General features: G+C 37.7%; 2 protein-coding genes across 2 annotated transcripts in view; one reads left to right on the forward strand and one right to left on the reverse strand.

The window, feature by feature from the left end:
- Positions 1–16060, reverse strand: part of wwc1 (WW and C2 domain containing 1) — a 51231-nt gene extending 35171 nt beyond the window's left edge. Inside the window, exons 1-5 of the mRNA XM_065287336.2 lie at positions 15142–16060; positions 4377–4486; positions 2684–2887; positions 2109–2185; positions 1847–1926 (exon numbers count right to left, since the gene is read on the reverse strand). Coding sequence (XP_065143408.1) covers positions 1847–1926; positions 2109–2185; positions 2684–2887; positions 4377–4486; positions 15142–15260 — 590 coding nt within the window. The 5' untranslated portion in view covers positions 15261–16060. The remainder of the gene's footprint in view (positions 1–1846; positions 1927–2108; positions 2186–2683; positions 2888–4376; positions 4487–15141) is intronic.
- An 815-nt stretch (positions 16061–16875) lies between these two features.
- Positions 16876–20536, forward strand: arl10 (ADP-ribosylation factor-like 10). The gene is made up of 4 exons (XM_065287337.2): positions 16876–17095; positions 18789–18957; positions 19132–19307; positions 19869–20536. Exons 1-4 carry the CDS (start codon positions 16928–16930, stop codon positions 20025–20027), a joined length of 672 nt encoding a protein of 223 aa, XP_065143409.1. The 5' UTR covers positions 16876–16927; the 3' UTR covers positions 20028–20536.
- The last annotated feature ends 110 nt before the right edge of the window (positions 20537–20646 follow it).

Raw genomic sequence — 20646 nt, forward strand, 5'->3', positions numbered from 1 at the left:
GTTGATAAAAGCACTGGGGACCCAATCATAGCACTTAAACATGGAAAAAGTCAAATTTCTATGGTATGTACCCTTTAAAAAAAATTAACTCAAGCGGAGAACACACATGACACAGAGTTAAATCCCGCGAGTGATTTAGATTAGACTTTAGATCATGTTTGCATTGTGCGCTTTGACGCTGTTTAAGAAAACCATTGTGTTTGTGTGAGATGAGTCAAGTGCGACATTGCATAATTTAATCTATTACATTTTCAATAAAGTTCATGCCAAAGAAAATGGCACTGATATATTGGCCTATAAGCATCATTTCCCACTTTGTTTTTAGGGTTCCCACACCTTAAGTAACTTCAAATTCAAGAACCTTTCAAGGACTTTCCAGGTCCAATACCCTTAAATTCAAGGACTAAATGTGGGGACACATTTCAAGTGAGAGCAAGGTTATATTGTGTTACCTTTTAAGATACATTATTACAGTTCCCGTTCGAGGGAACTCGCACTGCGTCACTGCGGTGGCGCCTCCAGGGGTAAGTGCGTTTAAATGTGTTTATCAAATTCAACCTATGGTGAGGCTTAATGACAAAGACAGGGTGATGCGGGAGCCAGGAAGTATATCGCTATCTAAAATATTGCCAAAGACGGCGTTACAGGGATGCAGGAAGTATGGCAAGGGAGACGCAGCGTCTCGTTCCCTTCTCAGGGAACAAGAGTTGCATACGTAACCAAATACATTTTCATTTGTCAAACACAACTATGCAAAAAAGCATTTTGGTATGAATCAACATTCGCATACAGAAGATATAAGCATTTAAAGCGAACAGTTCTGCTCGTGTGCTTAAAAAGTGTAAAATTTTTATGATATTATCCTACACTTCACAGAAAATAATATGGATTTTTTTCCAAGAAAACTTCTTGCATAAAATAGATTTAAGCACTTTCAATGACCTGTATCTATATGTATATATATGTATATTTTCAAAAACTTCCCAGGGCCCGTAGGAACCCTGTTGTTTAAAAACAGCCAATGATGATCAGGGCAGATTACATCATGGCAATATAAAGGGGGTCACAATGACAACAGAATTGTACGCTCTGCACTTTTAGGATTTTATAGACAAATCACTTTGAAATAAGGAGTACAAAGCAAAACTATCGTTATCTATCGGTATAGTTATTCGAAGTATTCAAATATCAGTATCGGCACAGAAATTTTATAACAGCCAACCATTTCTTACAGCTACTAGTTACAACTACAACTAAATAGCAGCCAACTACTGCAGCTGTAATATGAACCGTGTAAACAGTGGTTTAAAGAACACATGAAGTTTTGGCACGCCAACTAGTTTAGGAATGTTTATTAACCCACAAGCAAATTCATGTCACAGACCGGATGACCCGAGCGGGGCACGAGGTCACCAAGACCGCAGCGCTGTAGTAAAACATTCAGATGCACCTCTGCTGAATGTTTTGCTTGCGATTTCGTGGAATGACAAGCTCTATCAAAGATAGGAAATATGAGGGGGGTTGTGTTTAACAGCAGCGTGCATATACAGCGAGTCATCGGTAAGTCACGCGCCGACTCGATAGACAGGTTAGTCCACATTCCCCTAAGCCAGTCAACAAGAATCAGACGGGGATCTCAACACCACTTTAACATACAAAAAGAGCCCGATGTGAGGCTTTATGTCAAGTGTAACTTTAAATTGAGATTGTAGTGATATAAAGAAACACGGTCACAGCAGATAACGATTGTCGGCTAAAGTTTATAAAAACACAGAGATGAGATGTTTCTAAGACTGTAATGTGTTGAAATGAAGCAGCACTCGGTCGTGTATTGAGGTCGACTTACTGTTTCAACGTCTCAAAGCCTTGCTCCTTATAAAGCAGTTCTTGTCTCATAAAAGCCAAATCTCTTTTCAGCTTATTTACCTGAATAAAAGAAAGTGACAGGGATGCAGGCAATTACTACATGTAAGTGCATTTCTGTATGTCATCACATCTGAATGTATGGAGTTCTGCGAATATTACACGCAATCCATGTCTTGCATAAAGAAGATAACATTCATACCAAATGATCAAAGGCTCGCGAGAGATGCGTAAGAGCTTCTTACCCGGCTTTTGGCTGTAACAATCTCCGCTTTGAGGATTTCAGGGTCATATTTACTGCTTGATGAGGACCTGGAATTTACTGTAGAAAAGATAAGGGTTCAAAGGCGATTATCTTATCTCATAAAGCACTTGACATGTCTCTGGAATTTCACAGTGATTTATTTTAATGTAACAAACCGTGTCATAAATCTAAATTTGTTATAATGTGCTCCAAATGTGATGTAATTTTTTCCATGGAAAAGAAAAGGAATTTGCTCACGGTTCAGAGTAACCATGAAAAGTTTCAGAGAGCAATCTAAACAATGCAAAAGAAGTCTTTACATCAATTATGAGATCAATTGCTGGGGTGTAAAAATATTTTTAAGCTAAGTGAAGATTACGTTCTTTGGAATGGAGCACGCGGCTGTCACCCTTTATCTCTCTCTTATCTCCTCGATGATGCACATTTCTTATTTTGACACTTGACAATTTATTCAAATAAATACGTTGAAATGTCCATCTATTTGGTCAAATGATGCAAAATATGTCATCAGTTTCAGACTCACACACACACACACACACAGATATATCATCTTACAGCTGGTCTGCGAGGTGGACTTGTCCCGCCAAGCATCATTTAGCTGCCGATACTCCTGCTGGGCCAGATGAAGCCGCTGCTCTTTGACTTGGTAGATCTCTTTTTGGGCGGTCAATGCTTCGTGGACCACACCGAGATAGTCCCGCAACATAAGCTCCTGCTCATGCTGCCACTGGGCCCGTGGATCCTGCAGCTGGGTGCTCTCTGACAGAGGCGGACAATAGATGAAAATGTCACCAGTGTTGAAAACTAGTGTATTTAACTTGATATGAATGAAAACAATGCAGTGAGGGAAGTAAAGTTGGTTAAATATAAACATTGTGTTAAAATATAACCTTCACATCTTCAATATTGACTGAGTAAGATCATGTTAAAGATTCAAATCAATGTCAAATCAAACTTTGATTCTTAGCCTGTATTTCAGGGTAGATAGTACATAGACAGTGTGATATTTCATATGACAACTGACCAGTCAACATTTTGGGACACTACTTAAAGGATTAGTCAATTTTCTTAAAACGAAATCCAGATAATTTACTCAGCACCATATCATCCAAAATGTCGATGTCTTTCTTTGTTCAGTCGAGAAGAAATAGTTTTTTGAGGAAAACATTCCAGGATTTTTCTCATTTTAATGGACTTTAATGGACCCCAATACTTAACAGTTTTAATGCAGTTAAAAATTGCGAATTTCAAGGTTCAAAGGACTCTAAACAATCCCAAATGAGGCATAAGGTCTTTATCTAGCGAAACGATTGTCATATTTGGCAAGAAAAATAAAAAAATGCACTTTTAAACCACAACTTCTGTTCTTCCTCTGATCCTGTGACGCGCCAGCGCGACCTCACGTAATACATCATCACGTCAAGAGGTCACGGATGACGAATGCAAAACAACGCCCCAGTGTTTACAAGTGTGAAGAAAGAGGACCGTTCCGACATTGTTGTATGTGGAATGCTAATAATAAATGTCTTTGTGTCAGTTTATTGTTTAAAATGGTCCGCAAATGTGCATTTCATATATGTAACATGTGACCTTTCTACGTCATACGCAATTACGTGAGGTCGCGCTGGTTCGTCATACAGTCGGAGGAAGACGAGAAGTTGTGGTTTAAAAGTGCATATTTTTTATTTTTCTTGCCAAAAATGACAATCGTGTCGCTAGATAAGACCCTTATGCCTCGTTTAGGATCTTTTAAAGTCCTTTAAAACTGCACTGAAACTGCAATTTTTAACCGCATTAAAACTGTTAAGTGTTGGGGTCCATTAAAGTCCATTAAAATGAGAAAAATCCTTGAATGTTTTCCTCAAAAAACATAATTTCTTCTCGACTGAACAAAGAAAGACATCAACATTTTGTACAACATGGTGGTGAGTAAATTATCTCAATTTTTTAAGAAAATGTACTAATCCTTTAATTCCTATAATTCTAAATGGGTCATTACAAAATATTTAAGTAAATTTTTCAATAATTTATTGACATTATTGATTATTTTCCAAATGTTTTGCAAATAGATTTTTCTGCTTGTGTTTACTTCAATCCCTCATAGCATTGTTTCGTCGTGTTAGTATAAATATGGCATCTACAGTTACTGACTATCACTCAAGCAACAACAGATCAATTAAACCCACAGACACTCTTTACTCCACACACATACATAAGGTGGGCTGCGTCCCGCTCAGCTTTCACTTACTGGTATTGTGATCCACATAATAGGCTCCAACATGGGGGTCATAGGCCTCCTCCCAACCCACAGGCAGCTCATCTCCAATACAGTCGGCGAAAGTCAGCGGTTTAGTCTGCCTGGAAAATCAAAACAGGGAAGCCAACTGTCAGTCTACGGACAATTGGAGTTAAAGACTGTCTGAGGTCGGACCTGTATATCTCATGCCTGGTGGGATATTTTGTGAAGGATGTCATTCCTGCATACCGCTGAGAGTTTGAGCATGGTTAGAGTATGTATGTGGGTGAGGGGGGGACATCAGAGGAATGTCGGTCTATTCACCTCCAGTGTTCTGGCCAAACACAATAGCCGGAAACCCAAGCCGGGCATTCCACAGGTCCTGCTGACCCATCGCCTGGAGGTTTCTGAGGCAACACACTGTGGCTCTCCAAACCCAGATCGCTGGATCACGACAGAGCAAAGGGGACGTTCACTTGGCCGAATAGAGCAACGCTGAAACTTTTATTAGCAGGCGCTCGCTAATGCTAACAAAGTAGTCTGGCCTAACGTCAGTAAATTCGTTGGCACTTGCTGGCTAAACTAATCAATTCAAAAGAAAGACCTCATTGAGATGTAGGCGTAAATTTGAAAGGGACTGTTTGGGATTATTGTGACCCTGATGCAACACGAATGCTTATCATCTGCATAAACAATATAGTAAAACACTCATAAATGAAATAAAAGGCAGTGGCTAACATGATATGAAAAGAAGTGGAACATAGGGCTGGGTATCGATTTAGATGTTCAAGATCAATTCGATTTCGATTCTTATTCCGATTCTCGGCTCGGTTTTCAAACTCGATTCTTGATTCAACTCAATGAATATAGATTATATAGAATATATTATATTATATTAGAATATAGACTGAATGAATGAATGACAGGCTCGCCTCTCGCTCCTTGGTAACATTGCGCAAGGCAAAAAAAAGGGTGACATCTAGTGGAGAAGACTAGGGCTGGGCAAAAAAATTGATTTTTCGATTAATAATTTTTTAAAATGTGGTCGATTCAAAATCGATTTTCAAAGAGCAGAATCGATTTTTTTCTTTCATATTTATTTCTGCAAACATTGAACGTAAGATTAACGTTAATCTAATTACTAGTCTTCTTCACTAGATGTCACCCTCTTTTTTGCCTTGCGCGATGTTACCAAGAAGGGAGAGGCAAGCCTGTCATTCATTCATTCAATGCTTAAAATAGCAGTTTCAGGTGCTTCATTGACGTTGATGCTTGAATCGAATATAAATACCGACCCGAGAACCGGAATAATAATAAAAAAAATTATCGAGAATCGAAATCGAATCGATTTGATAGCTTGCGACTCGGAATCTAATCGATCTGGAACATCTGAATCGATACCCAGCCCTAGAAGACTAGTAATTAGATTAACGTTAATCTTACGTTTAATGTTTGCGGAAACAAAATTGGAAAAAAATTGATTCGAGGCCACAAATCGATTTTGAATCTTTGGTAGCACCGTATCCTTGTCTAGATCACCTTCTCTATTCCAGACTTTTTCACCTAAATAGTAATAAATTATTTTCCAAAATGTTTTTCATCAATTTTCCAAAACATTGCTGATATCTGCTTATATACACTTTTATTGCAAATATTCAATAATTAGTGAATAATAATTCTTGTCATGTCATAACCAAGGCTGGGAGGTTTAAATACATTCCACTACAAAATAGATGCTGAAATTGAGTAATTTAATGTAATCTACTTTTTTGTTGAAAGTATAAATAAATAAATAAATCTGGTCAAGTTAAGTAATAAAGTTTCAAAGTTTTTTGTCAAATGTGTTACTAATAAGATTGTTTAAAACAACAAACTGATTTGTCAGAGTTGATGGAGACCTGGCTGCATCAGGTCCATCAAAACCCATTCAAACCCATTTATTTGGACACTTAAGCCAGAAATATAGTTTGTTTATTATAGTTTGTGCATGTGAACGAACATGCGCAGTCTAATGCACAGCCTTGCAAAGCATAGTTTATTTGACTTGTACAAGTACACAGACATTCGACACGATGCAACAAAATGCAAGGCATCCACTAGGCTACATACTGCATTCTTCCGTTTGCACATACGCATACTTTATATGCACAGTTGTAGAAATCTGACAGTGCACGTAATAAATTGAACTAATTAAATATCCCAACTCTGGATATAACCAGCCACATTATGAGGATTCTTTAGGCTTAATTTTTTTTGTGATTGTGTTTTATGCAATAAATTCAGTTCTGATCAGATTATCAGGAACATTCCACATTAAATCTGATTTGTGCAACATATTTACTCCGATCAGGATTTTTGGGGCCTATCACTGGAAGCAGTACCGGCCTATACTAATCACAGGGTCTATTTAAAGCCATATGTAAGTCCCATGGGTATATTTGTAGAAACATACAATACATTGTATGGGTCAAAATTATATATTATGCCAAAAATCATTAGGATATCAAGTAAAGATCAGGTTCCATGAATATATTTTGTAAATTTCCTATATATAAAAAATATTTTTCATTATTATCAAACCATACATCAATAGAAAAGCTTATTTATTAAGCTTATTTATTCAATTAAAAAAAATTTTACCATTATGACATATATTATGAAGCATGATTTCTAATACATTTATAAAAACAAAGTATTACGTAATAAAGATAAAAAAAATGTATGTATCATGATTTGACAAATGTTTATATCTATTGGCAGAAAACATGTGCAACATTTTCCACTCCATCTCTTATAAAAACAACTTTAACCAAACTGTGCTTGGCTACTGGGACCAAACTGCAAATTCACCTCTCCCAGTGTGTGAAGAAATGCAGCTGAGACGACCAAAAAATTTATCTGCACAACAATTGCTATGAGATGTAATTTTAAATTATTGAGAATGGAAATGGGTTTTAATTATAATAAAATGCATGTCATTTTAATGGATCAGGTATAGAAATGATGAAGATAATCAGCATCAGTGTCTTTAAACTGTGGTGGCTCAGAGGAGCATATCAAATGTAATAAATACATAAATATAAAACAAGCACCCAATACAGCAAGACTTTTGATTATTGTCCTTTATACTGTATTCATAATTACCAATGTCAAATAACTGAATAAGAGAATATGTTTTAAAGGCCATCAGTGGTGCACGAAGCAAAATCGTTAAAACATCTATTTAGCCGTCATATGTGCAGAAGCTTCAAAGGGGTTTATGATTTTAAAAAAACATGTTTTCCAGATACTCGCTTAATCTCTTGTGTAATCAGAGTTTAGTGTTAAGTTAGTGTCTTGTTTCTCCAGTTTGACTACAAAAAGTGAGTAAAAGAGTTTTAAATTGTCCTGCAGTTGTCTACAGTAGATGCTGTTGCGTTTGCATGTCGACTCAAAACTTTCAAAGAGGATGAAACTGAACTAGCTCCTTTTTCATGTTATGAATAATGAAACGCTGCACAGAGACCCCCACCGGCCTGTACTAAATTTAGCTTAGACAGACAAGAAACTTGTTTAAAGACCAAAGCTACAGTGCAGAACATAAATCCATCTCCTCTCATTCATTTCTCAGCCTCTGAAGACCAAGACAAATTTCTGAAAACACAATTTTAGGTCACCACCTAAATCAAGGTTAGATTTTGGTGGATTGTTAGTAAAATAAAAATGCAAGGATGGAGAACTAATGCATATTGGAGCATTGGTTTTACGCAAGAATGTCCAAAGACCACCTATTATAAAGATCCACCTAACGTGATCTGATTACAAACAGTGATGGGTATTAAGGCGTTAATAACAGTGTTGCTTTTTTCAGTAACAGTAATGTTTCCCCCGTTGTAACGCAGTTACTGACAATAAAATGCAGTGCGCAACTTTAATTGATCTCTCTGAAGCGGTTTTTATTCGAGTAGGCTATCTCTCAGCCAGACAGTAAGACCTGCAATGTTTAATTTCTGGTGAGTGTGTTGTGGGACACATAACTGATGATGATTGGTGTGTGTGTTAGAGGGGGTGGGAGATAACCACATAACTGATGATGATTGGCTTAATTTCCATCGTTAGCCAACCAGAGGCTGAGTGGTGCTTGTGTATACACAAGCACATGCGCAGGCCAAGCAGTGTTGCCAACTTGATTTAGCAACTTTCTAGACCCTTTTAGCGACTTCATTTTAAAAAGCGAATAGGACAAATCTAGCAACCTTTTCTTTTGTGGTTGGAGACTTATGAAGGTTGGGGCAAGTATCGTTTTCTCATCTCAACGAGCAGTGGGTGCTGCTCCTGTGTCCCATCCCCGTTTTAAGGCACTCACAGGCAGCCCGGTCCCCCACACCAGTAACGACAGAGTGATGGCAAGTAAAGGTAGTTTTCACAAACTGGTATAATAAGCACACATTTTTATAGCGGGGGGGCAAAATGTGTGTGTAACATGCAACTTGTGCCCAGGAAGAAAGAGTCTCTCCACGTCTGTGGCAAGTAATTTTAATCTAATGTAGCACCTCACATCGTCACATGCTGCCACAAAATTTGTGGTTTCTCTTTAGTGTCCATTTAATTCATTTAACAGAAATATTTGAACTTTAAGTAATGCAATAGTTACTTTCCCTGGTAATTGGTTACTTTTATAATCAGAACAGTATGCGCGCAATGTACTTGCACTGTTGGATTTTTGTAACTGCGCATACATTACATTGTCGCATACAGCAGTGGTTCTCAAACTGGGGCCCGCAAGATGGTGCCAGGGGGGCCCCAGTTTTATGACATTTTATAAAATACATAAATTTTTCATAAATTCTGTGTAATTAAACCTAAAAAAAACAAGGCTACTAACCAACAGCACTACTTTGTATTCTTTGATATGTTTTGTATAATTAAAATGTTATGTTTTAGAACAAAATTGTCATAAATTTTCTTTGGGGGGCCGCAAAGGAATGCACCGTACACAAGGGGGGGCCGCACGCTTAAAAAGTTTGAGAACCACTGGCATACAGGACAATGTAGTATGTAGCACGTACAAGTCAAATAAACAATGCATTCAGCTGTGCGTACATTTGTATACACATAAAAAACAGACAATACTTTGGGCATAAGTAACAGTCTACATAACAGTCTATGCTTGCACAGATATTCACGGCATTTTGGTATAATTACATATAAATACATCCTTTCAAGCATAAGAAAATGTGTGACAAATTAATCGCGAAATTAATTATGCCACGACTCATTTCTAGTAGATGTGAAATGCTGGACAAATATTAAAAATTAAAATGGATTTAAACGTTGTTTGGCTAAAAGTAAGCATCTACAGTGAAAGTAAAGAAGCGGGTCTGTTAGCGCCCCCTGCAGGCATTTGTTATATATAATGCCGTTTTTTTAACAAAGGCAAATTACTGTAATGCGTTGATTTGTTTTTATACTTTATTTGAACCAATTATTATTGCACTGTCATTATTATGTCATTTTAAAGGTTCTTGCTCAATTGAGTCTATTTTTATTAAAAATCTAATAATTTCATTTTCAATAAGAAAAATAATTGTTAGGGACAGTCATAGATTAGTTAAATCATTTCAAAATAATGTAATTTCAGTTTCCCATTCATTTATTTTAGAATTAAGAAGTCTTGTCTCGTGAACCCAATTGTCTCGTCACACCCCTAGTCTTTAGTATTTGCACACTGTCTGAACTATTCTGGTGTATTTGCGCACTGCCTGAGGCCTTCAGGTGCGGCTTTCTGGGGATGCACTTCAAATTTGTGCATGCACTAAACACGTGCAAATGATAAACTTTGGTGACTTTGGTGCAGCACTGGCCCGATCAGGTAAGTGACAGTTCCTTAGACTGTCCCGAGCATCTTTCATGCTGGTCCCCAGGCACTTCTTATCGTTGTGCTGTCCAGGAAGCATCTTAGCGTAGAATACAAATACAACCTGGTCACGTACAATTTTAAAGGTCACAAGAATTCGTCAGGAGAGGTCAAGTAAGAGTGGCATTATAAATGAATAATCGGATCTGTAAATGTAACGCCAATAATTTGGATTTCCTTGTCTCCTCTTAAGTTGCCACACAGTTCAATTGAACTCCAATGAGGTCAATGGCACCAGACCCATGCTCTCATGCAAAAAGACAAAGCGGACAGCCGAGTGCAAACACAGAACATAGCTAAACGATGAGTCAGGCACTTTTTATTCAGTGGACTCCATAAATTTCTAGAGTCATTTATGAGGCTCCGACTGGCATAGCACCATGCTCAAGGTTCGACAATAAAACTATGCTGCTACACCCCTGACGAGTCTCCTATCAAACATTCCATTTACCTGAGCGCATGTTTTTCAGCATGTCACACTCAAGGGAAACAAACAGTACGGCCCTGTGCAGTACATGAGAGGAGGGACGCAGGAATGCTTTTTCTGCAGTGTTTCACAGTCATGGCTTAAATAATATAAACAAAAAAATAAAACTATTGCAAAGTTTTAATTTCAGTATATCGTTATGCAACATTAAGATTATTGAACAATAGGTCACCATCACGGACATATTTGTAGTTAAATTATAATACGTAATATAATCGCAAAGTTGTTATTTTTTTCATTTAAATGACTCAAAATGCTCAGCCGTGTTTATGTAGATTTTAGGCGTTTAGGAATGTGCAAGGTTATTGCGTTCATGGTCTATGTAAACTTTAAGCACATGTAACCGGTTTAGCAAAGCAGTTTAAAGATTATCTCTGGAATGACAGACAAATATATTTACCAGGCAAACAAAAAACAATATTTGTCTTTTTTGAGGCTGTCAACGTCTGTCAATAACTGTAAATACAATTTAGCAGAAATTGTCAATCCTAAACCCTTTTCAAACAGAGATTATAAAAAATACACAGAAAATGCTTCAGGATTTGTCTGGGATCATTTGATTTTTGGTTCATTCACACTGCCAAATATTTTCTGGAAAACGTGTGCACAGTCACACAAATACCGTAAGGACGCTTTAGGTATTTGAAGTCCTGCACTTGGTAGGGTTTTTCCAACGCGTCTGAAGTTTGCAAGAAATCCATGATTTCTTTTGAGAAACCACGCTTTTTAGTTTATGACAAGATGATAAGGAGCGCGTGATGCGCTGTTCTGTCATGCTGGTGAATGATCTCTGCTTCAGCGCGGATCTCGGCTTTAGCCCAGTTTGCCGTAAATGTTGATCTGCATTTAAATCCCTGTGTCAAAGAGCTGAACCATAACTTCTTGTTGCAATGACACACACATCCTCACTACGGCACCCCCCTTACAGCATTGTTTCTGGTCTTGTTAACGCTATTCGATGATCTTCTAAATTAACGTTCAATCAATCGAATAATTGTTTGCTGTTACAGTGTAATAAGCCTTTACTGCAGTGGCATTAGGGCTGTGTATCGCCAACAATTACCCGATGCGATACGTATCCCGATACGCATCACCATACAAGACTATTTTGAATTACATTTTGTTCAGAATTTAGTAACATTATTATTATTATTATTTTTATTATTATTTGTTTATTGTACATTAAATAAGCAGTATTGTAACAGTTGTGTTTTTGCCATTCATTTCTTAGCTATTAGAAATATTTAAAATCCCAGAGTTAGTACTTAACTTATGTTTTTTTAAAAGCAGTTTTACAAAGATGGTGCCTTACTCTTGTCTCTCATTATTCTACATCTATGAATATATCTATAAACATGCAGTCAGACTTAATACTATTTAATAGAAATCAGATTATTAATGTGACAGTTATAGTTTGAAGTAGCTCTGTATCTCTTCTCTAGACCTACACTTTTCACATGCAAATCTTTGTCGTGTTTCTTCTCAAATGCGTTAGTACTGTTTTATAAGAGCATAATAAAGCCCTTTGCAGTAGTATAGGCTAAGATATCTGTGCTTTCATACTGAACTCATTGACTTTAATGCGCGCGCGCGAGAGAGAGCGTGAGTACGCGGCTCAATATGCAGACATGTGCGCCAGCGAGACAGACAAGCAAAGTGAAAGTATACCCCGCCACCTTTAACTCTACGTACTCCACAGCAATTCGTCACGTTACTTTCAAAAGTACATCCGAATCGATACGGAAGGTGCTGTATCGATGTGCGCATCGTCAGGCGTCCATGACGATGTATCGTCGTATCGATATTTTGAACACAGCACTAAGTGGCATATAGCCAATGACATAAAAATGTGCGTAAAAACGCCAGCTTCTTGACACAAATTAAAAGATTTTATTTTGACTAAATAACATGCTAGTGGGATTGTAAAGTGAGTCAATGTAGTTGGCGTTTTGATACATTTATCTCATGTCAAAATAAAAGTTTCATAATCATCAAGTGTTATTTTTCTAGTTGTTCACCTCGCGTTCCGAGGTTGATGCACCATTTGTTGTAATTATATCCAAGAAACACAAAAAGGGCACTTTTCCCGTTGTCACTTAAGCTTAGATCTGCGGCGTACTTTCAGTAAAGATGCTTATAATATGGAGATGCAACCTTTCATTAGAAAACATGCAACAGTCAACGTGGCTAGCGTGTAGCGCCTAGCGCCTTAGCCACTCAATAATGATCAGTGATATATGTTGCGGGCGTTCAGAGAGTAACCACAGTTAGTTACAGTTTACATTTTACAGTTTCTTGTCAGAATTTCAGATTACATTTTAATCTGTTTATTAAAAACGGCTTCTGGTCTCCTTCCCTGTGTTTAGCAGCATTGCTCTGCTAATCTCGCAGGCTTCCCCGAAGAGGGTCTTTGCTTTTAAGTATCCTAACCGTATTTGCATTTTCCCAGAACATTTACGGGACATTTTTTTTTGTTTACACAGAAGCCTCTCTGACAATTTTACAGACATTTTCTGGGACCAAAGTGCTGTGTGAATAGGTTTTAAACATAAGCTACCAACTTAAATGTGTGTAGATTTTAAAACTATCTATTGACAAAAATCCTACAGTAGCTTCTCTATGTGCTTTGAAAGGGAGCGATAAGTGTGTTTATTTAATATTCTGGTTTATTTACAATAAAGGAAAAGAAGAGGGATGAAGGCTGAAGTGTGCCGCTGGTTGCAATTCACAACCTTATCGCTAGATGGCCCTACAATCTACACACTGCACCTTTAAGAACATTTAGAGTACTCAGCTGTGCGCAACCTAGTTACAAAAATCCGCCACTGTGCGCACAGTCCACGGCACGCATTTTGATGACAAAATCATTCACAGTAGGCCAACCCTTGTGCAGGCACAAAAAGTATACCTTTACTGGTTTTTAGCATATTTTTCAAGTGCACTTACGCACCACTGAAATAGAACAACACTTTTAATAAGTAAAAAAAACCTATTTACTTCAAATGTACTTGCTACTATTTAAGTATGCGTTTTCATTAAGAAAGAAAAAAAGTGATGTTCACTTGTCTATTATAACTTGGGAATCTAAGTACTTCCTTTTAAAATGACACATTCCTTCAAGATGCTATCAGGATTACTTGGAAACAAAAGACAAAACAAGCATTTACACAAACTGTTGCAGATGATAAGACACACAATTCATTACAGTCATGGAAAAACCCTGTCAATCATGTCAAAAGATGGATTAATGACTAAGATTTCCCAGAACTAAGCATGCAGCACATCTGGGGCTCTGTGTGTTTGAACTGTCAAATGAGAGCTGGTTACCATGTAGAGTCACAAGTATCAGATCAGCCTATCTAAAAAACTGTTGGAGAACCAGCAGTCTGTGTGTTTGTGAGAGAGATGCATGCTGGGAGGAAGCTTGGGGAGGGGGTGTAACACTTTTGACAGTTTTGGGTCAGGAAGGATTAAAAATATTTGTCATTTTTAATCAGCGCCTTTGATGCATCACATTGTACAAAGAGACCATGAGCTTGTTATACTGTTATGCGTAGGCTTCTGCTTTATTGCTCGTATTTTTTTATTGAAAAGAGCTTAACACTACTTAGATTAGATTTTCACACACAGAGCTCTTGTTACAGAGAAATATGTGCAGCATACTTTAAACTACTATTTCAACATTCTTGTTAAAGTTTGCATGGCTCTGCTGTGCACTTTGAACTTGTTGTGCACCTTGACTTGGGATTTGTGAGAATCAGCCTTTGCACGGATCTCCGGGCTACGCTGATGGCACAGCATTCAGGAATGCGTTCTAGGTACTTGTTTACAACTTTCTGCCTTCTTGGTTTCCTGGCTACAAGCAAACCTGTTGCACCACACAAAGGGGAAAATATGCGGTCCGATCGCTACCATCTATCATCTTTCCATTTCTGTGCATGCTGGTAAAATCAAAAAGCCATAAAGGAATGAAGGAAAAACACCCCATGGACCATTGCTGAAAGTCGGCTTTGCATCCTTGGAATAGAAACATGCCAAACCTTAAGCCTGAAAATTCTCTAATAATCTTAGGCATTCCTGGACAGATTTTGTGTTAAAGTCCAATGGGATTATAAAATGGCATTTATAATGGATTGCTGGATAAAACACCAAAATAAAAGAAATTCAGTCCAAAATTGGGTTGTCTTGTATAGTAAATAACCTCTACCATTTTGGATGCTATGACTTGTGCACACAATTTTTTTAAGATGAGCAATAATAGGAAACTGGTCGCACAAAGATATTTTCAATAAGACCACATTTCAAGCTTTAACCATGAGTAACAGACATAGCATGCATCTGTATGCTGAGTAAGAGCTTATACATTCCCAGATGTAGCACTACTCATCACGTACCTATCCCTTGGGTCAATCCAGCTGGTGGTTTGGTTTATATGATCTATATAATAGACCTTCCCGTCAAAATCTCGGGCCTCTTCCCAACCCTCTGGCAATGGTAACTCCTTCCTTGGCATGACCAACTAGTCTCCATGTAATTTTTTCTGTAAGTCTTCTAAATTGATCTGGAAGCAAACCATGTGTTGCTTTGCCTGAAGTAGTCCGAATTTAAACCCAATGCATAAAGCAAGTGCCATTCATTAACCACAGATAGAGTTTTAATCCATATTTTCCACGTTAATCCAACGAATTCCAAAATTCCTACAGCCAACCTAGAGCATTGTTTTCTCGCGTGAATAATGTTAAATGAATGGATGAGGGTGTGATGCTCTGAATCCGCGTAACTTTCCCAGTGCTGTTGTGTTCATGATAAGAAATTCCTCGTTTCTTGTACATTATTAATCAATCAGATTAATCGACCATCCTCTTCCAGTAGAGCTCAATGGACGTTAACTGGAGCAAAAAAAAAACTTTCGAGGGTCGTACTCGAGTTTTCGTCAAAGAAATAAGTTAGAGACCAAGTTTAAACTCCCAAAAATAAAATTCGTGTAGAAAAGAAAGCAGCATAAAGTAATAATTTTTCAGCATCAAGATTAAGGAATATCTGTGCCCGTCTGGAGTTTTTGTCGCCCCACCATGTTTTAGCGAAAACTCTGCTAGCCTGTTAGCTCGTTGTATGGCAACGTAAACAGTTAGTTAGTCCACACGAGCGAGTCCACATATTTTCTCGTGTTGTCGATGCATTTCCGTCACGTCCTGAACTTCTCGGCAATTTTCCTAAAAAGTGATTTGCTTCTTTTTCGTTTGTCTTTTTAAAGGTTGTCTTTTGCTTTAAGCGGCTGTGTGCGGTTCTCCCCCTGTAGTCAAGCTCGGTCGCTATGCTGCGGTTGGAATGGCTGACGTCATACAGGTGACAACCGTATTTCTCCTAGTAGCAGTTCCAAAATATTTAAAAAAAAAAAATTTTACTTTGAAAACATACAACATTAAAGAAAAGTGGGGATGCATATAACAATCTTACTATTTATGTATACAAAAGTTTTTATTATTTTATTTTAGTCAGTTTAGTTAGCAAATATAATAATACCCGTCTCGGTTTATATTAATAGCTGTTATAAATTACATAAATAAATTAATTTATTGCACACACATACGCACACATACATATTGCAACTTGATTATTATTTATTACCGTTGTGACCTCTTGCAATTCCGTTATGTGGCAATGGCAATTAAGATATTGAGATATTATATCTTACTCATTTCTTTGTTGTCTATATGTTAATACACCTGATTTGAACTGTAGGACATTTTCAACATGGGACACTCTCTTCACCAAAAATGTTAAATCTACAACGCCCTCCAGCGGCAAACTTGAAGGAACATTTTCTTTCTCTATTAAAATTTGTTACAGTGCATGTCTAGCTGTTTATTTAAAAATTTGTTTTTCACCCCTAAATATGTTTAAGTACAGTACCTTTTATTGTAAGGATTATTAAAATAAAACAAAAGTGGAACATTTGCCCTTCTGACTTTATATTACCTTATAGAAATGTACATATACAGAAATTATAAATCAGAAGAGCAATTGTGTCCTTTATTAGTTAGTTGTAATAATTACAGTTGTAATAGTCGTAATAAACCACCCTCCGCCCCTCCTCTGGTGTCACAGTAAGGGGATTGGGCGCGTGCTTTTCAAAACAAACCAGGGCTGATCACGTGCACTGGCGAGGAACTTGTACTCATGAAAATTCATTTCATTTTATGCTCCTTCATGGTTGTGCTACGTCATATATCAGTGGCGCTCGGCGCCGCGATTGCCGCGGTTGGAACTGCGCTTTTCCTCGCGCTCAATCTATTCTACAAGAGAAGAATATGGACACCAGAGGCAAAATACTGCACGATTAAAGAGGTAAGTATAACATGAAAGTAGTCGAGCTTCTAGTGTCTTCGATTTCATGCGGCGCTGCGCATACCGATCGCAGTGTGACATCAATTACCGCGAGAGCGATTCGTGAACTGCGCTCTCGCGGTACTTTGATGTCAAACGTCGATCGGTATGTGCAGAACCGCATTAAATCGAACACGCACGCAAGTAACAGTTACGTGAACAGTATACAGCGGGGTTTATATGCGTTTGGATTATGTTTGCAGTAATCATAAAGTAGCATATTATTTAATAAAACGTTTTATTTATCAAGTTGTTTACGTAAAGTACATTCGTTGTATTTGTAATACAGTAGCTAATTTTTGTTGCTATTAAAAATGATCAAATGTCCAGCTAACATTACATCCATAAAAACATAATGACAAATCGTTGTGGTTTATCCTCAGTACAGGCTATTTTCAATTATCAATATACAGCAGCAGTAGCATGATACAGTTTTGTACTATTTGGTGAAGTTTCATAAAATGCTAGCAATTTAAACAAGAAAGCTTTTACAGTTTTTTTAAGTTCCTAAAATCCTGATTACATAATGATGGCAAAACTTTCTGAACCAGAGAATTGCATAATGAATTCCTTAGCTATTTTTAGTAAAGCTGCATGTTTCTAGTACACCCTCATAAGAAATGAAGGTTCCTAAAAGGTACTTTGTTGGGCTGTATTTTTCCATAAACAAGCTTCCTTTGTAGTTCTACAGATTAAAAAGGTAGAAAGAAATGGTTATTTCAGGAACCTTTGACTAAATAATGTCTACGAAGGGTAAAGAACCCTTTATACAAAATGTATTTTTGAAAAGTGAAGAAAGACACTTTTTATTCACTTCCGTTGTAAATTCAAAAAAATAAAATTGTCACATACACAATCATACACAGTATGCCATAGTAAAATGCTTTATACGACTGTATTAGAAAACAAAGACCTTATAACAGGGTTCCCACGGGTCCTTGGAATCCTTGAAAGTTTGTGAATCTGGGGGAAAAATGTAAAGCCCTGGGAAGTTTTTGAAAATATGCAAACATAGATGCAGGTCATTGAAAGTGCTTGAATCTATTTTATGCAAGTTTTCTGGAAAAAATCCATATTATTCCCTGTGTAGTGTAGGATAATATCATACAATTCTAGACTTTTTAAGCACAGATGCTTTAAATGCTTATATCTTCTGTATGCGAATGTTGTTTCATACCAAAATTTTTGCGTAGTTGTGTTTGACACATGAAAACATCTCGGGTTATGTATGTAACTGTTGTTCCCTGAGAAGGGAACGAGACGCTGTGTCTCCCTTGTCATACCTCCTGCGTCCCTGTAATGCCATCTTTGGCAATATTTCAGATAGCGATATACTTCCTGGCTCCCGCGTCACCCTGTCTTTGTTGTTAAGCCTCACCATTGGTTGAATTTGATATACACATTCAGACGCACTTACCCCTGGAGGCGCCCCAAAATGTCAACGCAGTGACGCAGCGCGAGTTCCCTTGAAAGGGAACTGTAACAATGTATCTTAAAAGGTAACACGATGTAACCTTGCTCTCACTTGAAATGTGTCCCCACATTTAGTCCTTGAATTTGAGGGTATTTGACCTGGAAAGTCCTTGAAAGGTCCTTGAATTTGAAGTTAACTAAGGTGTGGGAACCCTGTTATACTCATTCTTTATGTGTTTAGGAGCAGGTGGAGCGCAGTGAGAAGCAGGTGCTTGTTCTTGGGTTGGACGGCGCTGGTAAAAGCAGTGTTCTGCAGGGTCTGAGCGGAGCGAGGAGGTGCTGCCGACCCACGCGCGGCTTTAACTTCGTCAGCCTACACACACCTGCATGCCAGCTGGATTTTCTGGAAAGTATGAATCTGCGTTTCTTTTATATTCTCTGTCATGTTACTCATAAAATACATTTTGCTATTGTACATTCCAATGACTCCAATACCATCAGCCATTTATTTTTTCACCCTGAGCCTTACGTTTGTGTCTAGCGCAAGTAATCATACAGATAACTTCTGTTATCTTTTCCATCAGTTGGAGGCGGTGAGGACTTGCGATCCTACTGGATGGATTACCTAACTAGAACGCACGTCTTAGTGTACGTGGTGGACTCCTCTGATAGAGCTCGACTTCCTCGGGCCAAAGATGAGCTCCATCGATTGCTTAAAGCAGACATTGGTCTTCCAGTGGTGGTGCTTGGAAACAAGCAGGTGGATACTTATAAAAGCTTATTTATTCTCTTATACTGTTCCACCCTGCAACCCATTTTTAGGTCACAATCCACCAGTGGAAAACCACTGTGTAATGATATCCTAATTTAGAGCTTGTTAAAGGCACAATATGTATTTTGTGCCACTAGAGGTGGTTGTGACAAGAAGGGATACAGCTACGGCCAAAATCATGTTGAATGAGCGCTGTTTTATCCTAATCTTACCCCTAAACCCAACATCTTGCCAGATTTGACCATAGCTGTATCCACTCTAGCCAGAATCACAAGAGGTCATTAAACAACAACGTATCTTGATGCTGTGAACGAGCGTGAAATGATGGGAAGTGTAGTCTTGACAAATTTTATTCATGGATGACGTATTGAAATAAAGCTCTTAATTATAATGGCTTTATAGAAGCAATAACAGATTGGCGCTTCAAGTACTACTTATGCAAACAACACTGCACAGATCATGACAGGCGTACGACATGTTTAAATCCTAAGTCCAAGGTTATGGTTCTTTGGGAATCTGGACTAAAATGCCTTTCTCCCTCTCATATAGGACAAAGCTAATGCATGTAGCATCCCGGAGCTGCGTGAAGCTCTTTCTCTCAGCGCTGTAGATGATCAGAGGAAGGTTTTCTTGCTGGCTGCTCAGCAGGGCTCTGATGGACTGAACAGAACCTGTGGTCTTCAGGATATGCTTCTGACATTGGTCTGAGGGGTTGACATCACATCACATATTCAGTGGGTTGTCATCATACAATAAGCTACCGCCAGGACATTCAATTTCACAAACACATCACGGGCACTGTGACAAGGACGTTGTTTCTGGTCGTGTGCCTGATGGCTTGTCAATAATAAGTATTAAAAATGAACAAGTGCTTGGCTTTCACTACAAATTTGAGGAATAACATTCATGCATTTTTATGTAAAGCGACTTTTGCATTCAAGGCACATTTTCAGTACAGTATGTGTGTTCCCTGGGGATCGAACCTATGACATTAACACTGATAATGCAATGCTTTACTAACTGAGCTGAACTTTACATACAGGGAGAAAAAATATATGATGCTTGTACAGAGATAATGAATCATAATATTGTAGAAGCATTTTTGTGTTTGTATAGTTTGTCATTTTATTTAAAATTCTTGATTCTGTAATTTAAAAAATTATTATTGTAATGCAGTTAAATATTTAAATCTTATCATGGTATTTTTTATGTGTAAATTGTATGCATCATGATACTGTTTGTTGCACTGACTGCATTTTATCCCCTAATCATTATCTTTATGCAAAATTTGCATTTTGTCATATTCACCCAAATAATCAGTTTGTGT

Source organism: Paramisgurnus dabryanus, chromosome 18 (genome assembly GCF_030506205.2).
Source record: "Paramisgurnus dabryanus chromosome 18, PD_genome_1.1, whole genome shotgun sequence".
In the NCBI taxonomy this organism is placed as follows: domain Eukaryota; kingdom Metazoa; phylum Chordata; class Actinopteri; order Cypriniformes; family Cobitidae; genus Paramisgurnus; species Paramisgurnus dabryanus.